Here is a 25,582-nt window from a genome sequence, read left to right on the forward strand (position 1 = left end):
GTAGTTCATCCACTTCATCTTCCCTTCGTGCTCGGGCGCATCCACCGCTTTCGCCTTTCCCCTACCCCCTTCCATTTCTGAGTGAGATCCTCCTTGGGAGGAGATGACTCCATGTCCGACATCTCGTACTTGTCAGCGCTGAAGGTTGGATCAACCTCGGGTTCGGTCTCCGGGATAATGTTGGAATCGTCCGACCCCGTTGGTACATATCATGCTCGGACGATAAACTTCGTCGCCACAGTGTATGTCAATACCCTGTCCGTAGCACTAGTTGTAGAAAGCGGTTGTTGCCTGGGGATTCATGGGGCTCCCACCACCAAAGTAGGGACCACTTTGGTACATCAGGCCCCCCGGGATGCGGGGCCTGCCGGAGTACGAGACTCTCCCATCGGGATTCATTGTTTAGTAGAGAGGAAGAGAATGGAGGAATGAGGTCGCGCCTGCAATGGGTGCCGATCGCCCGGCAATCGCATTCAGCGCGGATGGGATGTCGGGCGTCAGGTCTCCGTCGTAGAGAGGCGCTTCCTCTGCAGCGGGGGACAACCAAACCGCAGATCGGTCAACGATTCAAACATCCTCATTATAATTTCTGTTAACTTAAAAGAAAATAAAAACTACACCATCTTTCATGTTTTACGGACAAATGCCATTACTTCATTTATAAAATTACAGTGTCAATCCAATGTGTACTATTAGAATTACCCCACATCAATTGATAGATTAAATTTCAATTTTCATATAAAAGCTGAACCGAATCAAACTGAAAGCTAAATGTGTTTTTAACTGCGATATGTTTAATTGAATTTGTTCTAAAAAAATTCAAATGTAAAAAAATTAAAGAAATGGGTCGGATCTTTTTATTGCGAAGAGAGTCGCCCCGCTACCGGATTCAGTGGGCCCCGCCTTGGCTACGTGTCACTACTTTTTTTTTTTTTTGAAATGAAAAATAAGAGGCATTTGTTTTGCGTGCGCACACTGCGCACGTTAAATACAAACATCCGTATCGCGTTCCTTTTAGAGGTTCATCACCGAAGCCAAAACCCTCATCTCCCTAATTCCTACCTACACACAAACACAAAGCAATTCCATTAGCGAAATGAGCGTTAGATTGGAATCCATCAAATTCAGAAACTCCTTTCCTAACATCAATAGACCTGCTTCAACAATGCCGCTCTGCCACGCGCCGCCGACTACTCTAGGGTTTCAACCTCTGCTCCCCCCTAAAATTAATGTCAACTTGTCACTTCCCAGGCTGCTCGGCGTTAATCTACGCCAAATTACTCTGAGGAATCGCACCGTTTTCTCCTTTGCTGCATCCCATGAGGAATCGGTGAGCTCGTCTTTATTTTTATTTTTTATTTTTTTCGTTTGTTCAATTACATTTACTTGAACTGTTTTTCTATCAGATTCTGCATTGTGTCAATATATTAGATACAATGGTGCTATGTTAGAATATGCCTAGCTATTCATATTGATTTTCCAGTCGGTATCCACTTGTATTTTGAGATGAAAATGTATCCATTTATTTTTTATTCTTAAGGACTTGGTGTCATTATTCTCTCAACGCTTTCTCTGCGTTCTGAGGGGAAATTACATAATTCGTACAACATGTTTTGCCATTGTTTCATATTGGTACAAAAAAACAAAATGTTAAAATTCTTAATATCTTGTCCCACATCGGCTTGGTAACGATCCTAGCTCACCTATTAAAGTATGGTCATGGATAACCCTCCCCTTAAGACCCCTTTTAAGGGCTGAGTGGCCCATTTCTAATATGGTATCAGATCGGGCCCAAGCCGATGATGGATTTATCTCTTCATCTCTTCTCTTGCCTACCCACGTGATGGAAGTCCGATGTGTCATTCCGGCCCACACGTGAGGGGGCGTGTTAAAATTCTTAATATTTTGTCTCACATCGGCTTGGTAACGATCCTAGCTCACCTATTAAAGTATGGATAACCCTCCCCCTTATGACGCCTTTTAAGGGGTGAGTGGCTCATTTCTAATACAAAATGTTATATTTACGTTTTGTTTTAATACATTTTGTCATCTATGTTTAGACGTCGTCAATCCTTTACGTACGTGAGGTATAAAACATGAATAAAGATGAACTTTTTATACCAATATGTAACAACAATGAAACATTTTGTACCAACATAAAACAATGATTTATCTTTTTGTACCAAACATGAAATAAAGAACGAAACTTTTTGTCCTCCACACAGGTAGAGAGTTGACCACGTTTAAAAATAGATGATGGAATGTATTAAAAATTAAAATGAAACACGGATGAAACAATTTTTATTATTTATGCAAACTTCAAATATTTGTCCATGAAACATTTTGTATGCATGGTGTAGTTACCGTGCTTTGTGAGCTTAAATTATTCCAAAATATTTATTGGATTAAAGATTGATGCTGCTGATCCAATTCCAGAATTAGCTGAAAATTATATAAGAGGCTAGCTGATATAGTGAAATTTATTGTTGTTAGGAGTCATTATTAAACTTTTCTTATTCCTTTTTGTATAGTTTCAATATAAATATTTAATATATAGTTTTGTTTTGGCTTGGTCACCAGAAGCCTTCTGATATTGGTATAGAGAAAGAAAAGGAGGATCTGAAAGGGCAAGCTCAAGAATCAGAGGAAGCATGGCAGCAGGCTCTCTCATCTTTCAAGGAGCAAGCTCTAAAAATGCAGAGCATGTCTAAGGAAGCTTATGAGTTGTACTCTGAGAAGGCATTCGTCGTTCTAAAAGAAACTTCTGAGAAGTTAAAGATTCAAGCAGAAAAGGCGAGACAGGATTTGGTTGAGATTGCTAAAGAAACTGCTGATGAAAGTAAAGAATACTTGGCCGCAGCTGCTGAGAATTCCCCTGAACCGGTGAAGGATATTGTAGAAACTTTTTCTACATCAACGGATGAGCTCAACGATGTGTCTAAAGTCCGAGACTTTTATGTTGGGATACCTTATGGTATGGATGCAAGTGCATTATTTAATTCATCCAATTGTCAGACTTGATTAAGTACAATTGAGATTTATATCCAAAAATTGTTCTGTTTCATCAGGTGCACTTCTTTCTGTTGGAGGCTTTCTTTCGTTTATGTTTACTGGAAGCATCCATGCCATCAGGTTTGGTATTGTACTTGGTGGTACTCTTTTGGCCCTGAGTATAACAAGTTTGAAATCATGGAAGAAGGGGGAGCCGTCGTCCTTGCTTGTGAAAGGACAAACAGGTGTTGTTTAGTCCACTGTAATTTCATGATTATATACTGACCATTATGTCATTATCTATTGCATAAAAATTTTAAGTTTACAGTGTCTTTCTAGTGAATAAATAAACATGGTTTTATTTGTGTAAAATTTAGTGGTATCTTCTAGCAATTGATTGGTTTTATAATTTATATAGTAAAAACTTGTAGCATACATGATTCAGTTGCATTTAAGGTTATGTGCTTACATTCTATTTGTCATAAAAAAGTTTTTTATGAAAGAAGATCTGTGCAAAAACAAGATCAAATCCAGTAATGCATTGACAAGAAGTCATGTATATCCTGACCAAATGGTATCTTTGGAGTGTGGACTCCTGATACTGTTTGCGTAATACTGTTAAGGCGCGGTGTGATCAAGCATCTGAGAATTTATATGCACTCTGTCTGGAATGTCTCATTGTTAGATGAAGTGGAATTGTTTAGTTTTGTTTGTTTAGCTATGCTAGTTATCAATCTTGTGTTGATTACTTCCTTATTTTATTCTAACTCCTGCCTCGACTTCATGTTGTCTCTGCAGTAATTGCTACAATCTTTTTTGTGAGGGAACTGCGCCTGTTGGCCATGGTAAACCTGTCGTGCCTAAATTCTAAGCTAGTCATGCACATCCATTGTTCTAACTCAGTCTCTCTTTGTTTTTATTTGCAGCGACCATTTATTTCCAACTTCATTACAACACTTATCAGGTCCGTTTTCTCTCATCCTGCATTTCATAAACTTTTATACAGTTATTCCAGTTTTAAAATTAATCATTTAATTCCATCTGAAATGCCGTTTTTTAGAAGTAGAAGTAGTGTTGTGCATTTTGTCTAAATGTGGAGCCGAAGAGGTATAAGACTGGTTAATTTGGGTTAGCCCTTTGTTGCTCTTAAGAGGATGGAAGTGAAGGAATTCCATAACATGAGGAACTTTTTTGAAGGGTCTAGAGCTGAACATAGCAGATAAATATGCACGCTAAAATCTTAAATTAGTAGCAGATGGCACTCATATGATAAACATTTGTTCTGATTTTTAAATCAAAGAAGTGTTCGTCCTCATTTTTTGATGTATGAAACGTCTTGCTCCTACTTAACGTCTAGCTTATATTTATGTAGTGGCGGAGTACTTGCATTCTATCTCTATAGGATCATCAGGGACAGAGAGCAGACGGGAGGGTCCAGTCAGGAACTAGGGGCCGAAACTTAATCCTTGTGGCGATGTAAGTCGTGATCACACGGACAAAGTACTTTGCATCAAGTAAAGGACGACAGGTGGGAGGAAAGCCATCGATATATGATGTGCCAAGATTTGCGATGCTTTGTAGTAATAACCATGGTTTGAAGTGAGTTGAAGGAATAGAATGAAGTTGTTTTCAGTAGGGGTATCAGTTAAAGGAATTCAGTGGAGGGATATTGTTAGTTTTGCTTTTAATATGCTAAATAAATCTGTAGAGATAATCATATCTGCATATTAGAAATGAGTTATTATATTGAATCTTCCAATATATATATTGGGTTTCTCTGGCTGAAACATGACTTGATTCAATATTTCAATTGTTTGCGGTCATTTTGTAACACATTTTTTGATTAAAATAATATTTATATAAATCATATGTTTGATCAAATTTTAGTTAGCCCCCGTTAGATATAAATACAGTCATTTTGTAAACTACATCCAACCCACTGTAGTAGAGAAATTTTGTTTAGAGACTTTAGTAAAGGACTAAAGGCATTTTATATTTAGCACTCGCTTTGAAAAAGTGATAATTAGTTGAAATGAAAGAGAATAAAGAATTAATAATGTAGAAAAGTGTCTTCACCTGATCTGCTCTTATTGAAATTCTAGGGGAAAGTCAAGCTCTCATTTTCCATCCCTCAAATCTGTTCCCATCAAATTTGGGGAACTCAAACCTCATTGCCTTTCCCGGTACTCTATCTTCCCCACACATGGGTCCATCACCTCCATCGATGTAATTCATGTTCTTCCCGGCATTCGCTTAAGTTTGAATGTTGAGAATCGTAATTGCTTGCATCATTTCTTCCAACTTCACGTCCGTCATTGCCTGTTGAGCCCACCTCTTGGCATTGCTCAAACACTTGTTCCTTACGCCTCTAGGCGCTTCCTAAGCTCACTAATCATCTCACTAAATTGCTTTTATGCCTCGTGCATTCTCCTCTCCGCATCTTGTGAATGAGTTTCCATGGCCAAGGATCACAAAGCTCTGGATAGAGATGCCGACAGTTACAGTTTAGAACTGCCGGTTCCGATTTTGAAAATTGTCGAATCGGAACTGAACCACGAGGCTATTTCGCGGTTCCGGTTCCAAAACCGCCGGTTTCGCATTTGGTTCCGAACAGGCGGTTTTGGCGATTTGGGTTTGATTTTCGCAGTTTTTTTTTAAAGTTTTGAACTTACAAAATAAATTGGAACAAGACAATGAATAATTTAAATTGAAGTAAGACGAGTAAAGTGAAAATAAAATCAATTTCATTGAATTAGAGTTGTAGCAAACAACGGTACATTACAATTTACATACACAAATTACAATGCGATATAATTTACAAGTGTCGTCGAAACGTTAATAAAAAAAACACGAAATGGGAGGGAAAAGAAAAAAAATTGAAAATGGCTTGAGCTCAACTTAAACTTTCAAAGTTAGATTTTCAAGTTTAGATTTTCAAATAAAAATTGAGTTGCCTACATGCCCACAATTTTAATGAGGAATCAAGGCCCACGTAGTTCTCTTACCTCGCTTACCTTTTTGGTCGGCCATGCTCACCGCTCACGGCCACCCGTCATTGATATTGTTATGCGGCCTCACTTCCGACCTCGTCATCAGTGGAAAACTCTTCACCATCACTCTCTACATGGAAGTCAAAATCCGACTCTTGTGCTCTCATATCCGCCTTTGTCCAATCATAGAGTAACACAGTGACTTCCATGTTTTTGGCTGAGAAGTTGCTCCTTTTGTCGTCTAGGACACAACCGCCGACACTAAAAGTTGCTCAACGGCGACGGTGGAAGCGGAACAATGAAAATCTCCTTAGCCATTACTGAGAGTATAAGAAATTCTTTGTCATGTGTTGACCACCAATCAAGGACGTCGAATTGTTGATTAGGATGACCTACATCTTGAAAAATAGAGCGTGATTATAAGTACTACTATTAGCTCTAGTCCTATTGGTTGTAGTACTGTATAGATCTTGCAATTGTGACACCACGTCTGGATCAATCATGACGTTACAATAGTTGTTAGGGTTTGGTGCCCCTTGCACAGCGAAAGACATTCATAAACAAATAAATCATGCATACAGATCTATTTGACTGATTATGAGATCAATTGATTCACATGTTAAACACAAAATTGCATACAAGAACGCAAATAATTCCTGTAAAAGGAATTAAAACCTAAAACACGAATTTCCTACGGTTTAGAATTACCGGTCTTATTCTCTAAAGAATCGACGATTACTTGCGCCTTCTCCATGAGATGTTCTACGTACTCAACCACGAACCTTCTAATCTGTATCCCGAACTCAGATAATGACCTTTGGGTGGGCAAAGCTTATCAGAATCGAAAGGACTTAATTAGAGAAGAAGACTGAATTTCCAGTTCTGGAGAGAACTGAAAATCTTGTTCAATCTGAGAGGAGAGAACGAAAATTTTGAAAATTTTTAATTAATTTGTCTTCTCCCTTATCTCTTTTATATAGAGAGTTATGATGAGCCAGATTAGGGATCCATGGAGGTCGGACTTGAGCCAAACCTGTTGGACTTTTCCTAATTAAATTGAGCCCAATTTAATACAAGTCCAACAGAATATTATTATCAGTCACTACAGTAAAATAATATTGACTACCCGTCCAATCCCAAATTACGAGTAATCCGGGCTTTACCTCTTTATTATTTCTCGTGTTTAAGATATAAATATCAATTAATTAATTTAAGTCTGCTATTTGACTTTAATTAAATAATATATTTTCCAAGAGTTGTCTAGTTCAAAATCTTTATTTATTATTCTGAAATAACAATCGTCCGGGTTTCTGAATAATAAAACCTTTTTCGAACACCTCTTGAAGATATTATCAAACTGAACTCACCCAGCACACGATTCATTGCAATAACAATACTAGACTAGTACCTCTAGACATTGATCACCACTACCCAAAATATAAAGATTCTTGGATTACGAAAAATCCACACCTTTTGATAAATCAAAGTAGTGTATAATCAATATCGTATGCTCAATGTTATACTCCCTCCCTCCCATTAATTATGCAACATTTGTTTTTCGGCACAAGATTTTATGTAGTGTCGTTTTGTGAGTTAATGAAGATAGAGTAAAGTAAGAGAGAAGAAAAAGTAGATAGAGTATTGTTTCCATTTTTAGAAACGTTTCATTTTTAACGGGAAAAACCAAAAAGGAAAACGTTTCATTTCTAATGGACAGAGAGAATATTAACAATGATTAAGAAATAACAATCACCGAGACCTCGTCTTTCAGTAAATAGTAAGAAAGACTTATCTCAACTGTTAGATCCTTCAGTGCTATACCACACCAATGTCGTTTATTTCCTAAGGTAAGGAAACATGCAGACTGACACTGCAACCTTTCGCGATAGGTAACCAAAGCCTATCTAGGTTGTGAAATTCTATTTCTCTTCTACAAAGGACCGACTGCGTCACCTTCTGTGAACATCATTCATGACCAGTCTACTATGCAGAAGAATCAGACTTGTTTGCTTCTTATACATTTAAATGTTTGAGAAACATCTTATAAATGCATAAGCAAACACAATGCGATAAAATTCCTTCTTCTCGCCTTGGGTTAAAAGTGGATTGTAGAGTTTATTGTATACAAGCAATTCTATCTGTGCAACATGCTCAAAATATGCTTTTTCAGTATACCACTCCTAACAATAGTTCCCGCCACCATGTAGGACTAGGAAGATGGCGTACCTGGTGAGTGTTGTTATACCGCATTTCATATTCAGTGTAGAGAGCATGAAATGCACTATCTAACAGTAGTTTGTTTTCTTCTAACATTAGGAAGATTTAGTTCGAAGCCTTCTCCTCTTGTCAAACTCAAATCTCGAAATTGAGAAAATTCCAAATCGCACAAACAACCATAGTACATATCTGAAATTTTATGAACTTCGTGCAACTTCCACTTTGGATCCAAGCATTTTGCAATAAAAACACATTTGGAATACGTGGAAAATATTTTAGCCATTTTCGACCATAAAAAATAAAATAGCATTCAATTCTAAGAATGTAACCACGCTGTACGCACACTATATGCAACCACACGCAATATCTGCTATAGATTTAACCACACACCCAATACACACTGCATTAACCACACTGTACGCACATTGCACACATTCACAGAATATACACATACAACACATTGCGCACACACAATATGCAAACCCACAATATACACACACTACGCACACACAACACATATATCATACTCACTGAATACACATTATGCCTAGATAGCGCGCGCACACACAACACACATTGCATACACACTCAGTGAAACAACCACACTACATGCACACAACTGACAACAAAACACTGTGAACTTGTAATATAAGGTTCGTATTCCAATTCCACCTCCAATTTAATAGTACCAAACATAGTCTAATCATATTTTGAATGATTTAACTGTTGAAGGTTTGTTCTAAGTGATCAAAGTTTGTTGGAATTGGATCATAAATTTACTTTTTGTGCAAATTTTACTCCTCTTTCGAGCTTACAATTTGTTTAACAAAATATAGGACATAAGCATTGCTCATTTGTCGTAACTGGTAATGGTAATTTGATTTTTTTTTTTCCAAAAAAATTTAGATGAAAGTTTGAATTAAGGTAATCCAATTTTCAAATAGTTTTGGTACTCGATTAATATTTGGGCCAAGTCTCAGTAACTTGGGAACTCGATTAATCAGGTACTTCGAATAATATTCTGGTCGAGATCAAATACTCCTTTCGTCCGTGAAATAATGTCCCATTTTGCTATTTTAGATTGTCCGTGATTTATCCCATTTGCTTATTTATTTCATTTTACGTTAAGGGACTCACCATTCACCTAATTTATTACACTCACATTCTATTTAAAACCAATATATAAAAATGAGGTTCACTTTCCACTAACTCATTTCCTCATTTTCCTTCACAAAATCAAATACTAATTTCTTAAAACTCATGCCGAGTCAAGATGAAATTACGGCGAACGAAGGAATAACATATTATGTATACTTTAGATTCAAGATATCATTTTTTCTGCTCGGATTCTCGTGATTGTCCGATTAGATAGCCTCAAAACAGAATATCAAATTAGAAAATTTAAATATTTATTAATTATCTTATTTCTATACAAAATACTTTAATAGTAATATTCAAAATGATGATATATTAGTATTTAAAAAGGAATAGAAAAAATTTACGAAAAAGATTTCTTATTGTAGTGAAACAATATCCTTTTTGAGCATCCCTAAAATATCATTTTACACACTAGTACAAATGAAACATGATAATTTAATATTCTGTTTGAAATAGGTCTGCTTATTAAGTCGGTTCCGGTTCTAACCGGATCGATTGATCGGTTAACCAGTTCTAATTTTCATAAATCTTAGAATTGGAACCGGTTTGAAACAGGCCGATTAAGAACCGGTCGATTCCGGTTCCGAACCGGAAACGATGTGTAATTTTAATCCAAATTTATTTATAATTTTAAATAGTTCAATACTATAAAAAAAAATCAACATCTAGAAATATAACAAATAATACCTAAAAATTCAAATATATACATAAGAAATACAAACCAACAATACAATAACATTTATGTTAGCAATTTTTTTATTAAAAAAATAGGAGTTCTAAACTTTAGCAGTTTGTTTTAAAAATGAGTTTTAAAATTGAATTTCATTTTCCTTTTTTTTTGGCTAAGCAAATATTTAATGAAATTTCCAATACTAATTGATCTTATTGTAACTTTTTGGTTTATAATGAAACAGTTAATAAAATATTCACAAACAAGTTAAAATCATATGTTAAATAAATTGTTATATAAATTTGTTATAAAGTTAAATTTCTATCATATAAAATGATATTGTAGTTGTATTAAGTTCTTTTGAAAATTAAAAACAAACTTATGACGTCCTACTCATTGTAGTTAGTTCACAAAAGATGGATTGGATAAATAATTGTAGATTCAAAGTCACGGTTTAAACATTTTAAATACTTCAAAAAACAGAGCTCACAAATCTAACATTGTTTAAATCTAAAAATCACTCAATGTTTCAAACTATTTTAATTTAATTCAATTAAATTAGATTTGTTAGTATATTATATTTTTTTTAAAATAAAATAAAATTATAATCCGGTTCCCAATTAGGAACCGGCCGGTCCGATTCCGAACTGGAACCGATTTTATTTAAAAGGTTGGAACCGGTCCCGAAACCGGAACCGGAACCAGTTCCAGTTCCGATTAACCGAGAACCGTTTAAGCACCCCTAGTTTGAAACCTTATAGTATTAAATAAATTTTTACCAAAATTTATGATTTAAATTGCTATGAGATCTAAATAAAATATAAATCCAACGAACATTTTCCATGAGTAGGAGTTTTTATGTAAGCTAGATAGTAAAATGTACAGAAATCATTAGGCGGCAAACGGAAGCAAACATCACACAACCAAATAAAGCGATGGTGACTTGCTTTGCTAATTTACAATAAGGTGCTCCTTAAACAGGCGTGTGAGTCGGCACCTCTCCTTGATTGTCCAAGGGCATGTACTGCGCCATGATAGCCCGGATCTCTGAGTCCATGTATCGCTGCACAAATGTTCAAGTAGACACATTTACTTAACAATATTCAAGCTCACAAATACTTGCAAGATTTAGTCAAGAGACGAGTATTCAAGATGTCGTCCCTGTTACTTACTCGGATCCTGTACTTGTATAGAGCATATCCGGTAAATCCAGCCACAGTCAAACCGAGAATAATCACCCATACGAAGTTCCAGCTGTATTCTGTTACAGAATCTTTACCTGACCGGACGAGTAAGTAAAGGGTAAGTTATTCTGTGTCTAACACACAAGTAACAACACTATTTTACCATCAGACATCTTTCATGGTAAAAAAAAGATGACAAAATCTGTGAGTAATTAGATAGATCGGAGAAAACATGATCGAAATCTGCTTCTCATATAGTAGTATTCTTAATCTTAATTGTGTTCCTTTTTGGTCTGTCTCCTAAAAATAGAAACTTTCTATTTAAGGGAATTTCTTTCCCTCTAATGAGGTGAGACCTATTTTCCACTATCACACTTTTCTTTCTATTTTTAACTTGACCAATTTTACATTAAAACCCGTGCCGTTTCAAAAGTTCATAATTTTTGGGGACGGAGGGAGTATGTGTGAATAAGAGCTTTTACCTATACATGTATCATGCTCGTGTATGTACAATTGGTTGCTACTGCAGCTGCATTCATAACTTCCCCAGGTGTTCTTACATTTGCAATCGGAACACTGGCAAGCCAACTTGTCCTTGCATTCATCAATATCTAAATGGCAGTCAAGTTAAACCAAGTCAATAACTGGTCAGATTCAAATAGCAACCTAAGTAAAAGTGCTGATATCTATCATCTTACCTTCACAGAGATTAACTCCATCACCCTTGAATCCAGGTGGACACTTGCAACCTTTTGTATGGTCATCCTGAAATATAAATCGAACATCAACATATTGAAAAAAAGCCTACTCTTGTGTGATGGAAAAAGAAAAAGGAACTAACAATGCATGCGGAGTATGTATGTCCATTCTTTGTTTGCTTCCAACAACCTCCATTGTTAATTCCGCATCTTAATGCACCAGAAGCTGTCATATCAAGAAAAGTATGAGGAATCCATGGTTAGCGTATAGCATTTGAATGTAAGCCGGCCAATTTGAGGCAAGAGTGAGGTAATATCTAATTTTCTTTTATTCAGTATATATATCTCCGTGCTAATGATGATTCAGGGAAAATAAATTACCTTGGCAATGAGTATAACCATCACCGGAGAATTTCACTCCCTGCACAACGGGGCACTCGCAGACCCTCCCCCTGAAGGTATCCTGTAAACCGTTGTTACTTAGATAGGACAAAAAATGGCAAAGCAACCTAAAGATTAAAATGAGTCTGATTAAAATCTGGATACCCTGCAAGCAGTAATATTAGAAATTGTATCCTGCCAGCACCCGCCATTGTTAGTCAAACACTCGTTTGTTTGTATATCTGGCCACCAAACACAAAAGAATAATTATATTTATAGCAAAGCAATGAAGGAAATATACAAGGGTGGGTGCCAGCATTTATTGATGGGCATGAATGCTCTTCATCCATAAGTATCCACAACTGCTAAAACAAAAATAACCTTGAGTCAAACAGATTGCAGGTTCTGTAGTCTCTTCAAAACCTGAACAAATAGCCTTGAGAACCGCCCCCTTGTCCAGCTTCCCTGAACCAAATGAACACGTACCTAAGATTTCATATCCTTTTTCGTTGCTAATCTTAAGGGACAACTGATTCTCCAGAGCAGTTACCTCTATATTGTCTATTGTTCACAACAAGAGTCGGCAAGATGGTAACGTCTCCTCTTGAGCCCTTTCCAATCTGAGATCAAGTATCATTCAAATTTAGTAGATCTAACAGAGGATACTTACTGAAACCGACATGAGATTTTTTGACGACCAATGAACCTGTGCTTCCTGTTCAGCTTTCAGAACAGGGTTATCAACATCTGCCTCTATGTCTCCAATACATTTGTCTATCTTCTTAAGATCAGCTCCTACAGAGGAGGTACAGCAAAACGAATAAACTCAAATGAAAAGTCCGGAGGAGAGAAGCAAGGATTATCACCTAATAGTAACTTAACCCAAATGAGTAACAGCATGCAAAAAGAGAACCAGATACCTCTAACCCCAAACATATAAAGAATGAAAGGGAAAATGAGAAAGGGAATTGGGAAAAATGAATAACTCCGCCATCACCTTACGAGGAAGATGCCACATCAATAAAAACACAGCAGTTCCCAGCATGGAACGCATAATCAGAAAAAGTAAGCATGTATGGTACCAAAATGCAAAAACATCACTAGACTTTCACTGAGAGAAAAATAGATATTTGTGTAAGCACAAAACTTCTTTGCAGATACCAGAGATTTCAGTGATTAAACCTCGATAATAGAAGTTAACAGAACTATAAATACTTATCAATATACGTATTACGTAAAAGCATGAAACCTACCAAGTGACTTGATTACTTGATCTGCACACTCTTTATTATACTTCTTCTCTTTCATTGGACAGCGGATTGAAAAATCTGTAGCATAGTCCCACCACTGCCATGGCTTTCCGCTTTCATTTGCCACCTTAAAGAAGCAGGCTTGACGTAGATTTTGTTCAACAACATCCTTCCCATCATATCCTTTGCTGAAATCCTGCTCAGGATCTGGTGCACAATACCTCCCTTGGTTGATGCACTGTGACTTGCACTGTTTGCTTGACTTAAAAGCGTCAGGACAGTACCAGGTTATATAACGTGGGATGAACTGAGTGTAGCCTTTCTGCTCAAGTATCTGAGCAGCTCCTTTGAAATCTCTGACGAAATCTAACTGGCTTTCACACTTGGGGCCACACTCATCATTGCTATTTGTCCAGAACTCGTACTCAACCCGCTCATCAGGATGTGGAAGGGCTTCTCTCCAATCAAGATTAATACTCACCATTTCTCCTTTAGCTAATTCTTTTTTGATTCTGTCTCCAAGATCCTTGCTGATAAGGGCTGATGGAATAGTGATGTTCTGCAGATAATCAGGACTTGCATCTTCTTGCTCGGGATTATCCATGGTGATAAGAGGCTCATTCCTGTCATCAGCCACAAGAATAGCTGCCGCACCACCATTTTGCGCATTCCATGCCTTTACCGTAAAATAACACTCTGGAAGAGATGCAAACTATATAGATAAGTTGAGGTAATGCAAACAATTCATCAGGAATCATATAGAGATAATTCAACATTGAATGTAAATGCCTCTTGTTGTTTCTAGATTTTAAAAAAGAGGTCTTGCAAACTCAAGTACTACCAATCACACACTTGATATTGTTGGAGTAAGACTAACAAGGCAATCAGAACCAACAGAAAGATGTAAATTGAAGAAAGGTTGTGAATTCCAGATGCAATCCCTACGAACCAAATACTTTTTTCTTTTTTTTCATCCGTCCCATAGAAATAGTCCATATACAATTATGGAAACTTTTTCTTCTTCTCTTTTACTTCACCAATTATGCATTAAAACCCGTGTCATCCTCAATTAGCCTATTTCTATGGGACGGAGGGAGTATTACCCTAACAAGTCTACACAAATCTTATGAAAAATTCTCGATCAGCTCATAACAACATATATATATTGTCCCATCTCAAAATTTATAAATTCATAGATCTCTAACAACCAAATTGAACATATACACCAGAAGTAGAATTCAACACCAAAAAATCAAGCACAATCAACATAATATCCATACACAAATGATGGTTAAATCAATCAAAAAAGGGGCGAAATTTACCCCCTCTATCAGCAAGAAGGAAGATTGGAATGCCTCCAGGCTTCTTCTTCAAGGAAGCTTCGACATCTTCAAAGCTACTGCACCCATTCTGATTCGATTTAGGGTAGAAAACAGAGCCAGTCATCGTTCCTCCATATTGAGGAACCCCAAAATTCCCAATTGCACTTTCATAAACACCTTTCAGTGAATCGGGCGATGTCACCTTCAAACTGTTCTTCTCCACTAGAAATCTTCCCAAGCAGGAACTGCAGAGAACAAACAACACACAAACTAAAATCCCTAATTTCTCTCTCATCCTTCTAACTCTACTCAATCGGATCAGATCAGATCAGATCAGATCAGAGGCAAAAGAGGATTGCTATTTGCTAGAAAACCTAAAAATAGCGATCAATTTTGAAACTGATCAACTAAAGAAAAGATTGGATCTTTCTTCGATAAACACAAATTGTTAAGTATAAAAAAGTGGATTGGTGGCAGCCCAGATCGTAAAAACTGCCGAACTAGCGGAAAGATCGATACAACCCGCAGATAAATCCTAAACAGATTTTGCAACTTCAGTAAGCCAAGTGAAATAGCTTAATAGAGGAGTCAACTTTACTTAAAATATATAAATATCTCGAATTCCTTAATACAATGGTTAAAAACTAACATTCCATTTGTCACATTATAATGATATTTTATTTTAGTAAAAAACGACATATTTATCCATGCTAATTTTATTTTAATTCTGTGTTATATTTTTCTTTATCTCTCTACTTTATTATTCTTTCCTAATTTATTTTCTTATCACTTAATAAATTTTATTACTTAAAATCTCATACTAAAAGAAATCAATCATTTATAGCATAAGAAGGAGGTAGGATTAGATTAGTAATATAGTATGGATCTATATGCATATAACTACAATTCTTATAAGTAATTTTGACCAATTCTTGACGTTGATTTAGTCTTAAGACGCACCCTTAATTAGCAAGAAAAGTTATTAATATTGATTATAAAGTTTAACTTAGCTAGATGTAACTAAGAAAAACTATTTCTTCATCCATCTCATTCATACTAAAGACGTATTTCTTTTTTGATACGGGTGTTAAATGAAAGCGAATGAAATATAATAGTAAGAGTGTAGAGACAATGCCATTTTTAGTATTAAAAGTGTGCTCATTTTTTATGGATAAGGAGTAACTGTTAAATCCATCAACTTTGGCCGACATCTGATATTTTTCATGAACTTTAATAGCGATTGTAAATGTTACAAACTTTAAAAAGTGTGCAATTTTTCTATGAAGTTAATTTTCATGACCAAATATTTCATACTAATAAGAAGCTCAAATCAAGAAAGCAAAACTTGTAGATCTACTTTTGAATAATAACAATTACTGTATGAGATAAATCACTTTTTTATTAATATATATTTTGGATTTCTAAATACTACTACTATGCAATAAGTTGGGTGTTTGTTTGTGATCGATTTAATTTATGTAAACCCCTAACTTTTTATTGGTGTCCTTTACCTGGGAGTTAGTTGTATTCATTGAAAACTGTTTGATTGTATCTTGTAATCCTCAAAAAGAAAAGCAAGATGAAAGAGCTTGTTTGATTTTATCTTTCATCCTCAATGATAATCCAGATGAAAGAGCTTGAGCATGACAAGATTCAACCCCCGCTCCCATGTCTGCTCACAATGATGGACGCAGGATTTTAACGATGGAGGGTCCAAAAATAATTTTTGGAATGCGGATAGATGAAAATCACCTTTATTTTTGTATTCACTCGATAACTCTTAAGCTAGGAGAAGTGCATGTTCATCCTTTAAATTAACTTTATTTTTATCTTCACTCGATAACTCTTATGGTTTGAAAGCGAGTTAGTGGATAGTGGAACTTATATTATTAAATTGATATAATTTTTTAAAAATGGAATACACATATTTTTGGGAGACGGACAAAAATTAGAAAGTATATATATTTTTATGAGACGGAGGAAGTATTAATTATCTAGGTTTTACTTTAATTTAATTATAATAGGAAATTACTAAAATAATCTAGGAAATAATTTAATTATGAGTTCAACCCAAACCCACCATTATGATTTTAATTTTGATTTTATTATATTTTTCCAATTTTGTTACATTCTCTTTTTCTAATAGTATGTTTATTGTTTTGTTATCACGTGAATTTAATTTGAATATCAACTTGAAATTTTAATTAAAATTCATTTGTATGTGAATATATTATTTTTAATGAATATCGTATTTTAAATAATTTGTTTAAAATTTTAAAATATAAAATGAAAAAAGTGAATTAGTGGGATCCATGAATGGTTAGAGAAGAGATGGACGGCGGTTAAGAAATGAAGGATTGCAGGTAGGGCTGGTTATTCGGTCGGTTAACCAACCCCAAAATGCCTTCAAAAAACTAACCGGAACCGACCCGATCTTCGGTTCGGTTACTTAATTAACCGACTCGGTTAGAACCGGTCGGTTCTCGGTTATAACCGAACTAACCGAATTGATTTAACTTATTCAAATGTTTATTTTGCACGATTAAGGTTGTGATAGATAACTCAACCTACACCTAATCACACTATTAGTTTATCACCGAAAGTTAAATTAACTATTTCATGGTCATCCTTCAATGATCAATCATTCAATTCAATGATTCAATCTATAATATATAAAATTCTGAAATTTTCTCACAAAGATTGTTAATTGATTTTGTGTATTCTCAATTCTACGCATTTCTTCATGATTGTAAAACCGAAAATGTCAAATTTTTTATCATATTTTTTTGCTTTTTAGTCATAATAATTCAATTTTATCCTACACCATAATAAATTAATTCAAATTAAAATAGACTTTTTTGACATTGCAAATTTGCAATATGAGACTTTTACAAAATTTAGAAGTAAATTACAGATGATGATTATTATTATTATTATTATTATTATTATTATTATTATTATTATTATTATTATTATTATTATTATTATTGTTATTATTATTATTATCATTATCATTATTATTATTATACCTATTTACAAGCAATACATATATGATATATTTTTTAGGCTCTTTAATAGACTTAAACTTTAAATGATCTAAAATTTGAAAACTTTTCTCTAATAATAAGTGTAAGGTTATCTTATTTTTAAAATAGTAGTATTGCTTAAGCACTTGTTAACTTTGAGAGATCTTATTTTTAAAAATATATTTAGAAACTTTACTGAATTTGATATATTATAATTTTATAAGTATAAATAACTAATAGGTAGCAAATTAAAATAGATTTTTTTGACATTGCAATTACAGATTCTTCTATTGTGACAAAGTTTAAAAGTAAATTACAATTTCTGTTATTATTAATTAAAAATATAATTGAATTTAAAATTATTTATGGTTTTAACTTTTAACTTTCCATCTACTTTTATTATTATTATTATTATTATTATTATTATTATTATTATTATTATTATTATTATTGTTATTGTTATTATTATTATACTCCTATTTAAAAGTAATATATAAATTGTTTAGGCACTTTAAAAGACTTGAACTTTACATGATCTATATTCTATACTTTAAAAACTTGTCTCCAATAATAAGTGAAGGGTTATTCTATATTTAAAATTAAAATAGTAATTCTTAAGAACTTTATTGACTTTAAGATATAAATTTATAAGTATAATACTCTAATTGATAGTGACAAAAATTAAAATGGACTTTTTTGATATTGATTTAGACAAAATTTAGATATAAGTTACACTTTCTTCCATTGTGACAAAGTTTGAAGTAAATTATAATTTATTCTAGCATTAAATAAACATATAATTGAAATTAAAATTGAATTTAATTCGGTTACCGGTTATAACCGATCGTTATCGGTTATAACCGATAACCGATCGGTTATAACCGATAACCGACTTTTAGCAAAACTTAAAACCGGAACCGAACCGATAACCGATAACCGATCGGTTTCGATTCGGTTCTCGGTTAACCGATTAACCGAAAATCGTTTACCCACCCCTAGTTGCAGGTGATATCTTTTGAATAAGAGATGAAGTGAAAAGTAGTGTGAGCCAGTGAGCCCCATGAATAATGTAGTTAAGAGATGGATAAGAAATAGATAAGAGATTAGGTTGTTGGTGACTCCTACTCCACTTCTCACAATGCAATAGAATAATATTATAATTATGACCAATTTTAACAAGTGATGGTAGATTATTTGAGTAAAGGCCAAAATTGGTCGTGAACATATTGCAATTTTACCTTTTTGGTCATAAACTTTATCTCTTGGATTTTTTGGTCCTGCACATATGGCAATTTGATCATTTTGGTCATCCGTCAATAGCTCCGTTAAAAACTAACGGTCAACGGATTTAATCCCGATTTTGACCAAATTAAACTCTTAGTTCTGATTTGTAAGTCACTAATTAATCTCCCAATTATTTTAATAAATATCCATTTAAAATTAGAATTAAATAAATAATATACAAAATTAAAATGAAATTCTCAATCACTCCTTCTCTCAATCACTCTTGGATTCATCAAATTTGGGGAAAGTTTGAAATTAGGGTTGGGAGGCAAAGTGGTGACCGTCGAACCCCTGATCTACAACTCCGAAGCCACTGCTGCCGAAATCGAACTCAGAATTAAAAGTTTAATTTGGTCAAAATTGGGATTAAACCCGTTGACCGTTAGTTTTTAACGGAACAGTTAGTCTAGGACCAAAATGATCAAATTCTCATATGTTCAGGACCAAAAAATCCAAAAGATAATGTTTAGGACCAAAAACGTTAAATGACCATATGTTCAGGACCAATCTTGGTTCTTACTCTAGATTATTTTATTGGATTGTGACTTGTGAGAGGTGGAGTAGGAATGGAATGGGAGGAGTGGATTAGGAGATTCTCTCCGCCTAAGATAACGAACACAAGGATAATTTTCTAAATTAAAAACTCATTCCACGAATCTGATCTGAACCTTAAAAAACTAGGTTGCACGAATACTAAACAAAAAAAACAACAAATAAACATTTAAGACCATCAAAAAGTAAGATCTAACACCAAGCACCAAATAACAATTTTTTTCCAAAACAAAACCTTCAAAATTACTTCCAAATATTAAAAGTTTAAAACTATTCCAACGATTGCAACAAGATTATACTAACTGAATTCAACCAACACAATAATACTAAATGACAAATCTCAATGTGTGAAACAGAGTATGTGTTTTAAAACCTAAGAATAAACTAAAACAAAGAATGATTGTTTTTTTCCAAATGCTATCCCATGGTTCTTTCTCTGCCACAGTTGAATAATTAAAGAGATGTTGGAGTGAATATTCTCCCTGCTCCCAGGTGTGAGAGCTCGAGTGACAATGTTATGTTGCTATTCAGCTAGTGTGGTTTTCATTTCTTTAGATTCCAACAACCTTTATATATTTAATTTTCTCATCTGTTCCAATTTCCAGTTTCACACAAAACATACCTCAAATGCACATTATATCCCATAAAAACAGGTAAACATATACCAAAATCCAATGTACTAAACAAGTCTTATCAAGTACCATAGCCCTTGCAAGTAATTCGGTGTTGCATTGACGGACAAAGCACATAGAGCTCGATTGTTCACTTTGTGCCAACGTTTGATCAAATTGAGGATGTTTCCAATATGAAAAGTTATCAATTATTCTTGAATTAAGCTAATTAGGAATAGCCTCGGTATATGTCCTTTATCTTCGTTCGAATTGAGGGGCAGTGTTACTGCTTCATGCTTGAGCATCCAAGGACATGAATTTAGGAAGCCCGTGATCATGGCAATGTGAAAGCAGATGAATCGTCGTCTCATAAAGCCACATCAGTTTAGAATCAAGAATTCATTTGCAACATTCAAGAAATTAAATGTAGCAAGATTGAACTAGATGTACGAAATGTAGAACTTGAAAAGTTTCATAATATGTAAAGATCTTGTGTCTAGCTATGTGCTACATGGATGCTCTATCGAAATACACAGTCTAAAGTAGTAGGTTATATATTTACATACACTAAAATTGTAAATAAGTAGAACATGAGTAGCCTAGCTAGCATGATCTCAACTAATTCTAAATTATTCCAAATCTAGAAAATTGAGATAGACAGATTCAACTCAAGGGTTGAAATTCAAAAAAATCTTCAATGGAGCCCACAACATCCTCAATGCTATGAGTGCTTGCAGTGCAAGAGTACACATCTCCGGACAAATCAAGGAAAGGTGACATGTAGTCGTCCTCCGGTGGTGATTTTATTTGAACTTCTTCTTGCTTGACCGAATCCGCAGGCCGATTGAAGCTCCAGATGATAGAAGAATCGGGTGGCGTGGGAAGGATGTGATGATGATTCAGCGGCGATTTTTCACACGTGTGCTGACCGTTGTACGTCGTCCGATACAAAGGTGGATCGTCTTGAATTTGTTGGACTTGTTTAGATGCTTGGCATCCTTGGTCGAATTTGTGAGTGCATCTAAAGTAGCTTCTGCACAAAAACACACACATATATATGTCAATGTCGAACTAATTATAAAGACCGAACTAGAGACCAAATCTCAATCATTCATTTTTCTAATCTAGTGGATAAAATAAATCAAGCAAATGATTTACTTCATGTTTAGATAGTTTTACTTCATTTTTTACGGATTTATTATTAAATCATTTTATTACATCGCAGAAAGTATACTATTTTGGTTCGATAGTTAGGCATTAGGAAAGAATTAGTTTTGCCTTTATTAATCAAGTAAAATACAACTTCCAAAGTAGTAGTAGTAGTAGTAGAAAAGGGAGTAAATTAAAAGAATCAAGACCTTGGATGTTTGGCGTTAAGGATGGCCTTTTGCCCGTATTTCCTCCATGCATGCCCATCCTCACACAAATCCGAGCTCATTTTTATTGTTGTCTCTGAACTTCTCCTGTAACAAATTAATCAATTTTTTTGTTAATTAATAAGTAATCTTCATCATATGTCTAACAAGATACCATACCATTATTAGTCGATTGGGTAGGACCATAGTCGCCTTTCACAATTAAATCCAAACAAGGGGAGTATAATACTACTAATTGCCTTTGTTAATTACAAAAGGACCACATCACAACTCTTCACTTTGTCAATTCTATAAATTACTATAGATCTTAAAAAATTGTTCAGCTTCACAAAATAAAATAGGTAGATTTAGATATAGAAACGAGTTAGTTAAATCTGAAGTCGAAATGAAAAATTAATTTTATATTGAATATACGAGTAAAATGAGTTAGTTAAATCTGAAGTCGAAATGAAAATTAAAAGTGTGACGGTATTTAATAAGTTACGAAGAGAGTAATTATGAACGAACTTTCTCTTGTAGCATCCGCGGCGATCCTTGGGCGGCCGCGGCTTGCAACTATCTTCCGATTTGGCAGCCTGCGAAACCTCACCGGAGTCGGCGGCGGCGTGAGTGAGCATGGTGAGGGAGTGATTGAAGGTGTCTAAGAGCTGCCTCACAAGGATCTGCACCGAACCACCCGACCCGGTCTGCCGGAGCATGACCCGGATCCGGTCCGCTATATCCCTGCCCCGGCTCAACTCGCTTATCACTTGCTCCACTCTCTCACTCTCGCTACAAGAAGATGCCATCCCTCTTTCTCTCTCTCTCTCTCTTTTTTTGAAGTTTTGCTATTCTAAGTATTATCACTAGTGCAAGACTCCTTTTTTATACGGTGATCAACTGTGTAATGGTTTTAGAAATGTCGGAAATTTGTAGGAAATTCATGGGATTTAATATCGCACGCGCTCTTTGGATTCGTGGAATCGAATAGCGTGCGTGTGCTTCAATGGGAGGAGTCGTGGTGTGGACGGTTGCTTGGGCGCGTGGGTTATTACTGTCGCGCATTCGAGGTGACGAATGGCTGCTTTGTCATGGGGTATGTCATCACCATGTGCAATTACGGCTGGCTCCTTTTTTTTTTTTTTTTTTTGTTTCGTTTTAATTAGTTGACTAATCAGCATATTTATGTGTGAACAGATCCACTCTTAAAATTTGATATTTTTAGTGATTTTAAAATAAGTTATTATTGTAGCATAGATTCAATGATAATCATGTCTTATTTATATATTTTTTTATAATATTTTCTTTTTATAAAGTTATTTAAGGGTTTAGACTGATTCATTTCTACATATATTAGAATTTATCAACGTCAATATGGATCTCTGTCTGTGTGTGGGACTCCAATCTGTATTTAGTTCATACGAACGAGGATGTATTAAATACCTTTATTATTATTTCATATCGACTTGATGATAATTCTAATACATCATCCTATCTTATGAATTTTTTATAGGGATGAGTGACTCAATTATACTAGCTCATAAATTGAACTTAATTAAAACATAATAGTCATTAATATTTTAGTGCCCGCCAAAGACCACTTTTTAATTTGTTAGTGTATCAATCATATTTTGATGTTCTGGTTTTGTTTGAAATTGGATTAAAGATGGTGGTTGGGGTTATCCAATAAAAAGGTTGGTTTGTTGTGAGGACCCATCAAATTGAAGATCCGGGTTGATGGGTTCAAAATCATGAAAGAATTAATTTTATGGGATAATATTTAAGTACATTGTTAGGTTACATGTGATAAGACCCTTGAGCTTCAGAGTTATGACTTATGTGTGCTCTAGCATACTTACTTTTTTTTCCCCACATTAAATCGAAGATAAGGTTTCTTGAAGGAGACATCAACGTCTAAAATCTAATTTATGTTTATTCGATTAATACATTATTAACTTGTCTGGATAAAGACGAATAATGTGGGGCACAATCTAAATTTTCAATTTATACAAATCAAATAAGTATATTAAGATCTATATATAGATTTTCAATTATATACATCAACTAAATATATTAAATGCCCTCTCTCAAATACATAATATAGAACTTTCTGATATGTTTATTTTTAACCCTCCTCAAGCAAAATCCCGATTACATCCATAGTACTCCCTCCGTCCCACAAAGATTGTCCCATTTTTCTATTTCGGGACGTCCCACAAAATTTGTCCCATTTCACTTTTTACCATTTTAGGTAGTGAGCCTCATATTCCACTAACCCATTCTTACTCACATTTTATTATAAAACTAATATATAAAAATAGGACCCACATTCCACTAACTTTTTCAACTTACTTTTCATTACATTTATTAAAACTCGTGTCCGGTCAAAGTGGGACAATCTTTGTGGGACGAAGGGAGTAATACTTAAAAAAATTGTAAAATAAGAATTTTAGAAAGTTATACAACTTTTCTTATTTTAAGATTCTTATTCTAATCAAATAAATATCAAAATTTTAAAAAGCAACAAATCATACTTTCTATTTTACATTAAATATAAAATATTTTCTTTAGGTGTTCCATTAAAAATGAAATATTTCCTAAAATGAAACATCATTTCTACTTTTTCATTCACAAAATAACACCACAGAAAAATCTTATATTGAAAAACAAATATTTCGTATTTATTGTGACAGAGGGAGTATGCAATATTATAGCAACTGAACGGGATATCCTGAATTTTCAATATGTGATATTGTTTTAGACAATACATTTGATGTTTCTATACTTCACCCTTTTGTAAAATGTAATTTCATTTTAATTTTGGGTGTCATAAAAAAACCCTTCTCACTTTTAATCACTTGATTAGAGTATTATAAGCCACAGATGATGGAGTGTTAGTTGGGATGGAAAAAAGGTGCGTTCACACCCTTGAGGCAGAATATTATCATGAAATTTACAAATTCCATGTGCACAAAAAAGGTTGCATTCACACTGTCTTCTGCGTGGAAAGTTGGGGCAAACGACAAGCATTTATATCTTTTTCATTATAAAAGTATTCTTTATTAATTAATGTTATAAAATTTGTCACAATCTCAGACAGTTGGGAAGTGTCCTTGCCACTCAAGTATCTAGATTTTATAGTACTCCCTCCGTTCCAAGATAAGTGACCTACTTCTTTTGAGCACGGGATTTAAGGAATGGTATTTAAATAAGTTAAAGTGGAGAGAGTAAAGTATGAGAGAGGGAAAAGTAGAAGAGAGAAGAGAGAAGAGAGAAGAGAAAAGAGAGTAGGTGGAAAATAAAATAAGAGATATGACTTTTTGCTAAAAATAGAAATAGGTCACTTATAGTGGGAGACCCCAAAAAGGAATACAAGTCACTTATCTTGGGACTGAGGGAGTAAGTATTAAGATAAAATATAGTAGTAAAAATTTAATCAGATAAAAAAAAAGTACAGATAAAATTTAGTAGTATTACAAATTTAATCAGAGGACGCTGTTCCTCACATTCCAATTTTTTAAAATTTTTGTCTTTTTTTTGGTTAAGTTTAATCCCTCCGTCCCGGGTAATTCGGGTCACTTTAACCGGGCACGGGTTTTAAGAATTGTAATGAAAAGTAGGTTGCAAAAGTTAGTGGAATATGAGTCCTATCTTTATATATTAGTTTTATAATAAAATGTGAGTAGGAATGAATTAGTGGAATATGAGGTCCACTGCCAAAAATGATAAAATTGAAATGGGACAAATTATGTGAGACAGACCGAAATGGAAAACTGGAAAGAATTATCCGGGACGGAGGGAGTAAATTTTAAGTTTAAAAAATTATAATGTGAGGAACAGCATCCCTTGCTGTGATTCCTCCACAGCAGGGGATCCAAGCCCAAATATAGTAG

General features: G+C 34.4%; 3 protein-coding genes across 3 annotated transcripts; 1 reads left to right on the forward strand and 2 right to left on the reverse strand.

Moving 5' to 3' along the window:
• Positions 1–982: 982 nt before the first annotated feature.
• LOC125223803 (protein FATTY ACID EXPORT 3, chloroplastic) lies at positions 983–4,754 on the forward strand. The gene is made up of 6 exons (XM_048127098.1): positions 983–1,330; positions 2,581–2,974; positions 3,069–3,236; positions 3,790–3,836; positions 3,918–3,955; positions 4,364–4,754. Exons 1-6 carry the CDS (start codon positions 1,097–1,099, stop codon positions 4,452–4,454), a joined length of 972 nt encoding a protein of 323 aa, XP_047983055.1. The 5' UTR covers positions 983–1,096; the 3' UTR covers positions 4,455–4,754.
• A 6,086-nt stretch (positions 4,755–10,840) lies between these two features.
• LOC125221992 (vacuolar-sorting receptor 1-like) lies at positions 10,841–15,429 on the reverse strand. Its single transcript, XM_048124362.1, has 12 exons — positions 14,862–15,429; positions 13,543–14,235; positions 12,996–13,084; positions 12,840–12,909; positions 12,671–12,754; positions 12,455–12,531; positions 12,290–12,371; positions 12,052–12,134; positions 11,909–11,975; positions 11,693–11,821; positions 11,199–11,305; positions 10,841–11,089 (listed from the first exon to the last, which is right to left on the reverse strand). Exons 1-12 carry the CDS (start codon positions 15,154–15,156, stop codon positions 11,000–11,002), a joined length of 1,866 nt encoding a protein of 621 aa, XP_047980319.1. The 5' UTR covers positions 15,157–15,429; the 3' UTR covers positions 10,841–10,999.
• A 5,359-nt stretch (positions 15,430–20,788) lies between these two features.
• Positions 20,789–22,559, reverse strand: LOC125218383 (WRKY DNA-binding transcription factor 70-like). The gene is made up of 3 exons (XM_048120035.1): positions 22,218–22,559; positions 21,693–21,797; positions 20,789–21,367 (listed from the first exon to the last, which is right to left on the reverse strand). The coding sequence occupies exons 1-3, from the start codon at positions 22,496–22,498 to the stop codon at positions 20,998–21,000; spliced, it is 756 nt and encodes a 251-aa protein (XP_047975992.1). The 5' UTR covers positions 22,499–22,559; the 3' UTR covers positions 20,789–20,997.
• Between the last annotated feature and the right edge of the window lie 3,023 nt (positions 22,560–25,582).

The sequence above is a fragment of the Salvia hispanica genome, chromosome 4 (genome assembly GCF_023119035.1).
Source record: "Salvia hispanica cultivar TCC Black 2014 chromosome 4, UniMelb_Shisp_WGS_1.0, whole genome shotgun sequence".
Lineage (NCBI taxonomy): Eukaryota > Viridiplantae > Streptophyta > Magnoliopsida > Lamiales > Lamiaceae > Salvia > Salvia hispanica.